The 13,118-nt window shown below is 45.8% G+C and overlaps 1 protein-coding gene and 1 non-coding gene across 2 annotated transcripts in view; both read left to right on the top strand.

The window, feature by feature from the left end:
• IQGAP2 (IQ motif containing GTPase activating protein 2) overlaps window positions 1-13,118 on the top strand; it is a 300,593-nt gene that overhangs the window by 261,206 nt on the left and 26,269 nt on the right. Inside the window, exons 24-28 of the mRNA XM_055136270.1 lie at window positions 912-1,136; window positions 2,873-3,013; window positions 3,340-3,424; window positions 3,967-4,199; window positions 7,492-7,624. Of these exons, the coding sequence (XP_054992245.1) occupies window positions 912-1,136; window positions 2,873-3,013; window positions 3,340-3,424; window positions 3,967-4,199; window positions 7,492-7,624 (817 nt within the window). The remainder of the gene's footprint in view (window positions 1-911; window positions 1,137-2,872; window positions 3,014-3,339; window positions 3,425-3,966; window positions 4,200-7,491; window positions 7,625-13,118) is intronic.
• Window positions 36-218, top strand: LOC129401105 (U2 spliceosomal RNA). Its single transcript, XR_008628112.1, has one exon. It is a non-coding gene; the product is annotated as a U2 spliceosomal RNA (small nuclear RNA).

Here is a 13,118-nt window from a genome sequence, read left to right on the forward strand (position 1 = left end):
CCCAAATATTAAAAATAATAATAATAATTGTTCTGATGGCTTTTCAGCCGTTGGCTAAGATAAAGTATAGTATCTGTTCTTCCCAGTTTAACATCTGATATATCATCTATCAGAAAACAATATTTTCTATGTATTTTTGGAGCAGGGTGCTGGACTAGGCCCTTGTATCTTCCAGTTTACACATCAGCCTAGCATTGTTCCCCTTGGGAGTAAATTGGATAAAAAGCAAATGGAGTATTGATAGCTGAATGGAAGATCTCCTAAATGCATTGGATACCTTAAACACTCACCGAACAAGTGACTGATTCGATCTTCATGGAGAAAAGTAGAAACCCACAAAACTCTTGCCTCCCAGAAAGAATATATACTGTTGGATCCAGAGCCATAATACAGTGGATGGCATGTTTGCCTCTCATTCAGCCAACCCGGGTTCGATCGTTGGCATCCCATATGGTCTCCCAAGCACAACCAGAAATGATTCCTGAGTGTAGAGCCAGGAGTAACCCATAAGCATTGCCGGGTGTGGCTCAAAAATAACATCAAATATATATATATTTATAAGTACATATAAATATATATTATATATACTATATATAAATATATAATTATATAACATATTTATAAATATGTATAATATATAAATATATATATTTTGTTGAAAGCTCTTGTCTTGGGGCTGGAGAGAAAGCTAGCGGTACTGAGTGCATGCTTTGCGGGCAGGGGTGCCAGGTTTGGTTTCAGTGAACCCTACCCCTGTCCATGGTCCCCTGGTCCCCCGAGCAGTGCCTGGAGTGACCCCGGTGCAACAAACGTGGTTTTCCCACATAAGCATCACTAGTGTGGCTAAAAATTCAAATAAAACAAGGGTCTGAAGAGGCAAATCGTTTTCTTTTGGTTTGGGCTTGTTTCAGATCAAAGGTGGATCAGGCACAAGACATTGTCACGGGGAACCCGACAGTCATCAAAATGGTGATCAGCTTCAACCGAGGTACCCGCGGACAGAACACGCTGCGCCAGCTGCTGGCTCCAGTGCTGAAGGACATCCTGGATGACCATGCCCTCATCATCAACACCAGCCCCGTCGAGGTGTACAAGGCCTGGGTGAACCAACTCGAGAGCCAGACGGGGGAGGCCAGGTAACACAGCCATGGTGCTGTTGGCGTCAGCTGTGTCTTAGCAACCTCTTTCCAGAAACACACACGCTTAGGCTCTGCGAGAAGAACACAACCTCCTGTGGTTTTCAGCCCAAGAAGTGGGCTCCCTGTGCTGTGGCTGCTCAGGTCACGTCCTTGGATTCTTGCTCTTCTTGCTATCACGTGGTGTTTTCACATTTCAATGCCAGTCAGGCTCCAGAACCACACCATTCTTCATCCTCTGTCTTGATATTTCTAAATTTAGGCTTAGAAATGATACCTTAACCCAAAAATACATTTTTTTTTTGGGGGGGGGAAACAAGTGATTAGCTTTAGTGTATAAGCATTAAAAAGCCAAGTCAGCCTGGTTTAGTTGGGGCTGATGATCCCAAACTCATTTGGCCTACCCTTCCTTTTCAGGGACAAAAAAATAAAAATCAAGACCTGGGGGTATAATTCGGACATAGAGCAGTTGGGGCCAAAAAACCAAATCTTTTTTTGCCCTTCTGGAACTCTGCCTTCTTTAAGCAAACCAACAGTTCCCCCCCAACTGTATCTGAGACTCCTACTGCACCCACCCCTCCCTCCCTGCCAACCTGGAATCTTCCAAGCACATCCACATCCAGCCCCCACTTTGGGAAACATGGGCTTAGGGGGGTGGTTTGTGAATCTTAAACAGCCCCAGCTTTTTGTTTCCTGTAAAAGACAGCCCTGGGAAATAAGGATGCGCCCTGGGAATTGCACGGAACTGTTTGTAATGATAAGATATAGAGGAAAGTCAAAATATTTCACATTGAGAAACATGTTTAAAACAATATTTGTATAACATAATAGAGCCATAAGTAACTATTTGGAATAGTGATAAAATTAGTTTACTCGCATGGAGAAATAAATGCTCATGGTGTGGTTTTTCGTGGTAGTTTAGCATAACAACCCTTTTTCTAAATTGAAAACCACCAGTATAGGACCTTCAAAAGCTAAACAGGGAGATACAAATAAAATGATTGTGTCTAGGGTCTGGCGTGAGAGTACAGGGGATAGGGTGTTTACTTTGCACACAGTGAACCTGGGTTCAACCCCCAGCAGCCAGGAGTAATTCCTGAATGCAGAGCCAGGAGTATTCCCTGAGCATCACCAAGTGTAGCCCTCCAAACAAAACAAAACAAAAAACAAGGGCTAGAGCAGTACTCCAGCAGGAAGGGCGTTTGCCTTGCACACGGTTGGCCCAGGTTCGATTCCCAGCATCCCATATGGTCCCTTGAGCACCGCCAGGAGTAATTCCTGAGTGCAGAGCCAGGAGCAACCCCTGAGCATTGTTGGGTGTGACCCAAAAGAAAACAAACTAAATAACAATTAAAAAACTAAGAAAAACAAAACAAAAAGTGTTTGTATCTAAGGCCTATTTTCTTGGTCATTTAGATGCATTTTTTCCCTCCTATGTTGCGCATATTTGCTCATTCCCATTATAACTTACAGAGACACCCCCCCCCCCCCGGCAACGAACCAAAGGCAGAAAGTTAGCTGGATCTGCCTCATCTAGCCCCACCTGTTCCCTTGCCGGCAGAGCCCTGAGGGAGAGCCCATATTCCCCACTGCTCTGGGCGTGGAGGATGCCAGCGGGGCACAGTGCCAACACTCGATCAGGGTGTCCAGACAGTTCACTCATCCCAAGGCTTGACTGTGCACCAGCTCGACCAGGATGCCATGCCTGTGCCCTGAAAGCCCTTCTTGTGTTTCAGCAAACTGCCTTACGACGTCACCACCGAGCAAGCGCTGTCACACGAGGAGGTGAAAAATAAGCTGGAGGCTTCCATTGAGAACCTGAGAGCCGTCACCAGCAAAGTCCTGAACTCCATCATTTCTAACCTCGACCTGCTGCCGTAAGTTGTGTGGCGACATTCTCTGCTGAGAGCCGTGCAGTCCTGGGTAACTGCACTGGGTGTCTCCAGTGGAGACAGAGTGTGCCCCAGCGGAGGGAAGGTGTGCTGCAATTTAAATTCCTCATCGTCATTGTGCTCCGGAGAGAAAGTGGGCAGGAGTGAGGGATGCCCCCCAGTGCCAGGCCTGGGGCTCCGCTGTCATCTCATCTTATGTTTAATTTTTAGGGAACCTGCTCCGCTTTGGTTGGTTGGAATAGGTGCTGCTGTGTTCTCTTCCTCACTTAGCCTTTTTCCATGCTTTTCTTTTTGTCATGTTTCACATGTAGTTATGGATTGAGGTATATAGCCAAAGTCCTGAAGAATTCCATCCATGCGAAATTTCCCGATGCAACAGAAGATGAGCTATTAAAGGTAGACCTTCACTGGGAATCTCGCCATAGCTGCCCATGGGGGCAGGGGTGGGGTGGGTCAGCTGCCAGCGTGTGGCTCACTGCTGCCTCTGTGAGACCCTGAGTTCAGACCCCAGCACTGCCTATCTCCCCCCAAAATTAATCACCAACATTCCAGTTTGTAAGAATTTTTTTCCTTATGTGTGACTGCTTATAATCTGTAGGTTTTCAACTTCCAGAGATTATTAAGATTATTGATTGTCCTGAGTTCACTTGGAGACCTCATATATTGAGCTTCTATTGGATGGTTTTAGAGGCACTCTACATAATGTTTTACCAAAAAAAAAAATTTGGTTTACTGTATTAGTAATATGTGATTACATTCTCTACCCTTACTTAATTTCTTGTTAGGATACCTAAGATGATCTCCCATCCTGAAAATAAATAACTTTATTTTAATTTAATAAATGAATAAATAAATTCAAAATGAATGTCAACTTTAGCAGAATAATCCAAAACTTGTGCTCACCTTTATTAAAAGCTTTTGCTTCCACATGACTCTAGATCGTGGGAAATCTCTTGTATTACCGGTACATGAATCCAACCATCGTTGCGCCGGATGGCTTCGATGTGATTGACATGACTGCCGGGGGTCAGATCAGTTCGGACCAGCGGAGAAATCTGGGCTCCGTGGCCAAGGTCCTGCAGCATGCGGCCTCCAACAAGCTGTTTGAAGGCGAGAACGAGCACCTCTCCTCCATGAACAGCTACTTAGCAGAGACCTATCGACTGTTCAGGTGAGACAGGGTCACGACTTTGGGGGAGGTCCACAAATACCGAAACAAAGGTCTCTCCATTCTGCCAAGGTCGAACATTCTCATTTGGTCGGATTGGACAAGTTCTTATTGGGATCTGAGTAGGGACAAAACATTTTTCATGTAAGGGGCCAGAGAGGTAGTACAGGACATGAAGTGCCTGCCTTGTGTGCAAGTCGGCCACCTCAGGCACTATCAGGGGTCACTCCTGAGCCAGGAGTAGCTCCCGAGGTTTGGGCCCCTGGTGTTGCCCCAAACCCCTCCCCCACGCCAGACTTTTTCATATAAATTAATGGTGAGATGGTGAGAGTGTTGCCAGAACCTGAAAATAACCTACCAAATGATAACCAATAAAAATGTGGTACACTGGGGGCCAGAGCAGGTAGGGCATTTGCCTTGCATGCAGCCAACCCAGGTTCAATTCCTGACATCCCTTATGTTCCCCAAGTACTGCCAGGAGTGATTCCCGAGTGCAGTGCCAGGAGTAAACCCTGAACATTGCTGACTGGGAGGAGGTGGGGAGGAGAAGAATGTGGTACATTCTGAGGGCACAGGAAGCCTATAAGTACCTTCTGTGCTCAGAGCTGGAGCTGGTACAGAGGACCTACTTCCTTCCAAGGCCCCAAAGACCCCTCCCTTTCAAATTCACACCCCCAAACCCCTTGCCCCCTGCAGTCTCAGTTCTGTGAGCCAGTTCTCCAGCTCTATGCCTCTGACAGTTTGTTGCTCCTTTTCTGCATATCCTTAAATCCTACATTTAAGAGAGATCATTCTGTATCTATCCCTTTTCTTCTGACTGATTTCAGCATGACACCCTCTAGTTCCATCCATGTTGTGAGTGTGCGTTGGTGGTATAGTGGTGAGTATAATAGCCCCCTTTCGTCTGTGTCATGGTAAATTGCATGAATTTTTCCTTTTTACAGCTGGATAGTGCTCCGCTCTGTGTGTGTGTGTGTGTGTGTGTGTGTACCACATCTGCTTAGTCCATTCATCTGCAGTTGAGCCTTTGAGTTGTTTCCATATCTTAACTACTAATTCCCCATCAATCTATTGCATGACACCCCCCAAATATATAGACATATATTTTTATATATGTATGATTTTACTGCTGGACAAATGAATTATTTATAGGGTTTAGAAATATATCAAGATAGTTTTCTTCTTTGGTGAACTTTAAAAAAGAACATGGGGTGGGGGGTGCTTTAAGAACTTGTCCTATCAGGGGAGAAAAAAAAAACAAAACCTTCCACTTAGATTAAGGAAACAATAGTAGGAAATTGAGTGGTTGGTTTTGAGAGGTTGGGAGAATTCAGCTTTTATCACCTGCTGCAGATTGTAAAGATGCTCAGTGGAGTTCTCAGACCTATCGCCCTGTCCGACTGTCTGTGGCTTTGTTTCCTGTGCTGTGGTTAGTCATTCCTCCGGGACAGGAAGGCCAGCTCGTGGGAAGAGTCACTCAGCCCTAGGCTCTGGGAGGGAACTGTTGTCGCAGTTGTCACATGCATTTTATTCTCTTGTCTGCCCATCATAGAACTGCCTTGTGGCCAGTTTGGGAAGTGACAGTTTGCCATTCTTCAGTTTGCCTCTGGATTAATCATTTGTGTATTGCCAATAGTGGAACATGATCATTTGTCTCTGTTTAATGATCATGTGCAGTTAAAAGTCTCCCGGTCCTCATATCCCTGAACATTTGGGCGCAAACTGCTAACTTTACTGCTTCTTCCGGACTGCAGATGTCATGTCTGTTTCTTTGCAAAGCCTCTTGTGCAGTGGGAGCTTTCCTTCCTTTTCCCTCAGGATATTCCTATCAGCCTTCGTAGGTCCTGGATGGTCGTAACTCTTCATTTTAAAGGAAACAAAACCCAAAGTCTTTCACCAATTTTTAAATTATTTTTTTTCTCTTTCATTTACATTTCTTCTTTGTGCTTCTTAGCAACCCTTAAAAAAGTAGACAGACAAACAGGCACAGGAAGGCCAGCAGTCTTGTGGGCACCTCCCTCTCCCACCCTAGACGTGCTCTCCATGGCACCTTCCCAGCCTAGGGCTGGCAAGGTTGACCTCATTTCCAGTGTGTGTCCTGCAAGAGCGTGAGGGGACACTTGCCCATGTGACTAAAGGCATAGGAAGTATCCATGTCTTAATCAAATTAACAAATTCCTCTACTGTGTAAAGGATGGTTGGCTCTCACATTGGAATCTTAGCACACCGGGCCTTTCCTGGCCTCTGTCAGCTAGACGGGCTAAAATTGGCTAGAATTGAAATTAGTGGATTTAGGGGACAGGGGATGGGGGTGAGACCCTTGGGACCACAACTGGTACTGTTCAGGGCCTATTCCCAGCTCTGTACTTAGGGTGAGGGGTGGTGAGGATGGACCATATGGAACCAGGGATCGAACTGGGGTTAGCAGCATGCAAGGCAAGCACCTTAACCCCTGCGCTGTCTCTCCAGACCTAAGATAGTTTTGAGAATCTTTAAGAATCTATACTGAGGGAACAAACACTCTGTGTGTGTGTGTGTGTGTGTGTGTGTGTGTGTGTGTGTGTGTAACGAGCTATGCTTCCAACGGCCAGCTTCTGTTGCTCAGATCAACTAAGAATAAAGTAGGCTTCACTCAGAGTTCCTGTTTTTGTGTTTTGGGCATTTGGGAGCCATACCAGTGGTGTTGGGGTGGGAGGGCTTTAGCACTGTGCTTTCGGGGTCACTCCCAGTGATGCATGGGGGACCCTGTGGGCCAGGGCTCCTATGTACAAAGCATGCACTGCAGCCCTTTAAGCCATACCTCTGTCCCCTAATTAGAATTTTTTTTATCAAATTGGGCAAAAGAGCTATGAATGGTTATTAGGAAATGGAAGACCTGATCTTGCGCCATTTAAAATTACAACTTTGATGACTGCTTTTTAGGGCTGTTTTCTCTAAAAAGAGTTGAATCAAGGATCGTTAGCCTTGACATTTTTGTTTGAATGTCAGGGGGTTATTTTTCAAAATAATCACATTTTTGGAATGACCTGCCAGTAATTTGATTACCTTGATTCACTGACTGGGCCTGGGGCCTTTATGGCTCCCTTCAGTGCTGTCTGGGTGCCAGGCCCAAAGAGCAGCCCCCCTGGGCCCAGCCCCCTTAGTCCAGAGCTGGTCTGCAAGAGGCCTGAGTTCCCCTGAGAAGGACGAAGCACTGGTCATGGTTCGGGGGCTCCACACTGTTTCAGCAAAGCTGCTTGAGTCCTAAGTTAGACTCTGTCTTAGGCTTTCTTCTTTTTCCCCCTCCCTTTATTAGGAAATATTTCATAGACGCATGTGATGTTCCTGAACCAGAAGAAAAATTTAATATGGACAAATATACAGACATGGTGACAGTCAGCAAACCCGTCATTTATATTTCAATCGAAGAAATCATCAATACACATTCAGTAAGTGGGGCTGGGGAGGGTCCCGGCAGGGTCTCGGGAAGGGTGTGGTCTCTTCAGGGTGTCTGAATCCCTCCTCTCCGGGAGACCTGTAATTATTTTTTTCCCTTACCCTTTTCTGGGGAAAGTATTCAAGACTTACTCCTGGATCTGTGCTCAGGGATCACTCCCGGGGGTGTGGTCAGGGGACCATATGGGGTGATGGGGATCAAACCCGGGTAGACCACAGACTAGAGGCAAGCAGACATTGTCCTGTCTCTCCAGCCCCTTTATTCCTTGACTCATGCATTTCTAGAAGTTCTTTTGCTCAACAGAGAAAGTTTAGTTTTTGCATGATCCCTTTTATGGAGCTACATACTGAATGTGCGGGTCCCATGATTTTGTTCCCCCTCCCAGGTCATACCTCCTACACCCTCATCCTCTTTGTCCCCCAGCCCCTTACTTTCAAGAATCTGTCTGGGTTTTCTGGTAATTTCCTCCCTGTTCTGACGTCTTGACAAAGAGCGAATAAACAGGATGTTCAGTGTTAGGGACAATACGGTCCTCCCCCTGCCCCCCTCGACCCAACGGTAGCCACCCGCAGAGAAGAGCGCTGATGGTTCTGGGAGGCTGAGTTTCTAGGAAGCAGGAGGTTTCACAGCTGGCATGTCTGGGTGTCTCCATCTGGTTCCAATGAGGCCATCTCCCCCATCAGCCATTATCGAGGTTTTTTTAGTTTGGTTTGGTCTGATTTTTGAGTCACACCAGTGATGCTGAGTGCTAACTCCTGACTCTGCACTTAGGAATTACTCCTAATGGTGCTCCAAGGACCATATGGGATGCTGGGGATTGAACTCGGGTCTGCCACATGCAAGACAAGCACCCTCCCTACTGTACTGTCTCTCCCGCCCCCAGCCATTTTAGTTTTAAGCACCCAATGGGAAGGGTTGTTTGCCAGGGCTCTGGGAGCCTCTGATCTAGATATCTTTCAAGCTTTTACAGTAAAAGGAGGAAGCCCAATCACTGGGAGGCTCTTCTATACCTGTCATTTTTCTTTAGCTTGTATTTTTGGGGTCATGCTCAGCAGTGCTCAGGGGCTCCTCCTGTCTCATTGTTGGAAGTTCACTTGGAGAAGCAGTAGCACTGTAACGCTGTTGTCCCCGTTGTTCATTGATTTGCTCAAGCGGGCACCAGTAACGTCTCCATTGTGAGACTTGTTGTTACTGTTTTTGGCATATCAAATACCCCACAGGGAGCTTGCCAGGCTCTGCCGTGTGGGTGGGATACTCTTGGTAGATTGCCAGCCTCTCCGAGAGGGATGGAGGAATCAAACCCGGGTCGGCCACATGCAAAGCAAACACCCTATCCACTGTGCTATCACTCCAGTCCTGGAAAAGCAGTGCCAGGGATGAAAAAAAAAAAAAACAGTTGGAAGTTACTGTCTGAAAAAGGTAGGATCTTAAAAAAAATTAAAATGTCACATTTCCAGATGTACTTTTAAATCTTGCCATGCCAAGAAAAATCCAAGATACAGAAATGGACCCCCCCCTGGGGCTGGAGCAACAGCACAGTGGGTAGGGCGTTTGCCTTGCACGTGGCCGACGCGGGTTCGATTCCCAGCATCCCATATGGTCCCCTGAGCACCGCCAGGAGTAATTCCTGATTGCAGAGCCAGGAGTAACCACTGAGTGTTTCGGGGTGTGACCGGAAAAAAAAAAAAAAGAAAAGAAATGGACCCCAGACCTCCCAGTCAGAGAAGCCCTGGTCAGGGACACTCCCAGCGTTGAGTCCTAACAGTGTGAGGAAACATGATAAATCTACATCCTTCAGCAGTCCAGACACTGCCTCAAACCAGATATGCTAACAAGGGCCACGTTGCTTACAGTTGTAGCCTTTTATTATTACACTTTAAGAAGCAGACTAAAGCGCGATGATGATTGGAGACATAGTGAGTTACCGGGCCAGAGGGACAACTCAAGGTATTGAGTGTATGTTTTGCATGCAGGAAGCCTGGGTTCAGTCTCCAGCACCATATGGTTCCCCCAGGTATGATCAGGGGTGACCCCTGAACACAGACCTTGGAGCAGCCCCTGAGCAATACTGGGTATGGCTCAAAAGGAAACAAAAGAAAAGCAGATACCAACTTACTTTGATTTCCCCTGTTAGGACTGCAAGAGGAAACCCCCTATATTCAAAGCTCTTCATGTCTTGTGAGAGATTTCTAAAGAGCAGAGTGACAGACCCTCTAAGGAGTGTGTTGGATGACTAAGAGGCTAAATCTGTATTGCCGTATAGACACCCCAACTCTCAAAACATGTCCAGACATGTACATTTGCAAAAATAATTTTCTGTTGAGCAAGTAAACTGATTCATACTTGAGCAGTGGCCCATTTGTCTGTTTTCATGATACAGTATCCATCTCAAAAAAATATCCACATGTTGACTGCACATTTGCTGAGGGCAATATCTTTCAGCAAAAGAAATAGCAAGAAATCTTTTAGAATGAGAGAAATGGTATGGAGACCTGGATTGCATCCCCAGTAAAACACACACACACACACACACACACACACACACACACACACACACACACATGCACACGCACACACACAAACACAAACACACAGAAAAAGAAACAGGGTGAGGTGAGGGCTGGGCAGAGTGATAGTACAGGATCCAGGGCACTTGCCTTGCACATGGCCAACCCCGGTTCAATTCCCAACTCTCCAGATGGGCCGCAAGCCCCACTAGGAGTGATCCCTGAGCACAGAATCAGGAGTAAGCCATGAGTACTGCTGTATATGGTCAAAGAGAGGGATTCTTGTCCATTTATAACCTTAAAGATCCCTTTCCTGTGCTTCTCAAGAGTCGGGCAATTGAGAAACACAGTGACAGGTGACAAAAGAACTTTACTGATGACATGTTGGCAGGTTGGAAGATGGTGGAATTTTGTTCTCAAAACTAGCATGTTATCCACATGGTCACAGGACAGGGGGTTTCATAGGAAAAGAGAACAGGGAAGCCCATTTCTAGAAGGGTGGGTTGCTAAGAGGTGGGCATCAGAGTGATCAATAATTTCCATCCAGGTCTGGTCCCTGAGACACACTTCCATTGTATCTACAAATTAAGGATGCTTTTAAAAATGTTTTGACCCTTAAGTCCTTAGAACAAGACAAGGAGGACATTCTCGACATTTTCAACCATCCCTGCCCAGACAAGTTTTCTGGTTTCTAATATTAAAGCCAGCTTTTCGTTTCTTTGGATGGGTTTCACAAGGGTAGCAAAGAGAAATGGTATTGCATTAAATTAGGTTTGTTCTTTAAAAAGAAATCATCTGTTCCTTTTGTTAACAAGAATTGAAAACAGTTCCATTTTGGAAGCAGTGTAGGTCCCATTTGAAATCCTTTTTTTCCTGTCTGAGGCTGGACACATCTGTAATAATGAGGAGTGCAGAGCTGCAGGGGAGACATCCCTGCGCCCACAGGCAGACATTTATAAAGCAGCCGCTCTGCTCGACAGCCCCAGGCCATGTTCTTGCCCCTTTTTATTCTCTACGGACAGTGGAACTTCAAAATGCGTTCCTTAAAGAGACATGTTGGGTCTCTCTCTCCTCGCTAGAAACAGCTTCCAAGTCAGTCCTCTGTGTTCAGAGAACAAGAACATAAATTTACCTCCCTTGGACTGGAGTGATAGCACAGCAGATAGGGCATTTGCCTTGCACTCGGCCAACCAGGTTCAATTCCTCGTCCCTCTTGGAGAGCCCGGTAAGCTACCAAGAGTATCCCACCTGCACGGTAGAGCCTGGCAAGCCACCCGTGGCGTATTTGATATGCCAAAAACAATAACAAGTCTCACAATGGAGATGTTACTGGTGCCCGCTCGAGCAAATTGATGGACAACAGGACAGGATGGCTGCTACAGTGCTACTGTTTGGACAGTGCTGCAGTGCTTGTTTTGTACTTGTGTCTAATCTACCTTCTCTCCAATACTGTTTTAATGCCCTCCCCCTCCACTATGTCTTTATAGAATGCCTTTTATGTAGCGGGAGACTTTCTTTGAATCGGATTTCCTTTTTGTGTGGGGGTATTTGGGGCTACCCCTAACGGTGCTTGTGTAGTACTGGAGGTCTACCATGGTCAGCCACAGGCAAGGCAAGTGCCTTAAACCCCTATACTAGTTCTCTGGCCCCTGGAGGGTGGTATTTCTGTTTCAAAACAGAATTCTTCTCTGTTTAACCATGGTGGGGAAAACTCGCCTGCCTTGCCACAGCCAATAACTTGCCATGTGAATAAATAGAATAAAACGCAGGAGTTGGATCAGTTGCTTCCTGCATACTCTGTTCCTCATGGCTGTTCTCCCTTTCTGTTCTGTTTTGCTGTTTTTGGAGCCACAACTGGCATGGTTATTTCCGCTGTGTTACTTGGTGTCACCCCTAGAGGTACAGAGGACTGTGCTCTGCCTGGTCCCCCTGCCTACACACTAGTCCCTCTTGCTGTCATGCTGGCCCTCTTCTCCCCTTTTTAAGACCCACATTCCTAGTTCAGAGGATGCTAAGGGAAATCCAGCATTAAACATATAAAACACCACCAGGTGTACCCCCAACCCTCGTCCACCACCGGCAAAATTAAAGTGAATGGGAAAGGCAGAATAAAGTTAGTATAATACCAGCATCAGGAAAGACTTACTGGTCCGTGGGATAGAACTGAAAATCTAGAAGTAAACCTCCAAATTTATGGTCAGTTCACTTCCAAGAAGGGACTAAATCAGCTTAGTGGAAAGAGAAAACAGGCTTTCCCACAAATGGTGCTGAAATTATTGGAAATCCGTATGCCAAGAATGAAGTTGAACCCTTCTAACTTATCAAAAAACAGCTCAAAGTGGAACAGAAACCTAATCATAAGACTTAAACTGTTAGAACCTTAGAAGGAAACAAAGGAGTAAAATTGTTGTGACTTTGGGTTGGGCAAATGTTGTTGTTTTAATCTAGAATGCAAAAAAGAAAATAATTGGACTGCATCAAAATTAAAATCTTTGTGCATAAGTTCTACTGTTGAAACAGAATACCGTGTGTGTGTGTGTGTGTGTGTGTGTGTGTGTGTGTGTGTGTGTGTGTTTGGGCCACACCCAGCAGTGCTCAGGACTTACTCCTGCCTCTGCACTCAGGGATCACTCTTGACAGGCTTGGGGGACCATATGGGATGCCAGGGATCAAACCTAGGTCAGCTACATTCGAGGCAAGATACCCACTATACTATCCATCCAGCCCTCCAGAATATCTTTTTTAAAAATCTACAACTCAATGATAAAAAGAGAAGTCATCTAGTTTTTAAGTGGAAAATTGTTCATGAAAGGGGTGACAGAGTAGAAGGAAGACTGAGTTGACGTACTAGACAGAGTAGAAAGGAAGCCTGAGAATGGGAGAAGAGTAACTCATCTGCAGAGAGTTAATATGCAGAATATGTTAGGAATTCCTACCACTTGGGAACTAAAATCAGCCTAAATGAATTAAGGGCTCTTG

Source organism: Sorex araneus, chromosome 1 (assembly GCF_027595985.1).
Source record: "Sorex araneus isolate mSorAra2 chromosome 1, mSorAra2.pri, whole genome shotgun sequence".
Lineage (NCBI taxonomy): Eukaryota > Metazoa > Chordata > Mammalia > Eulipotyphla > Soricidae > Sorex > Sorex araneus.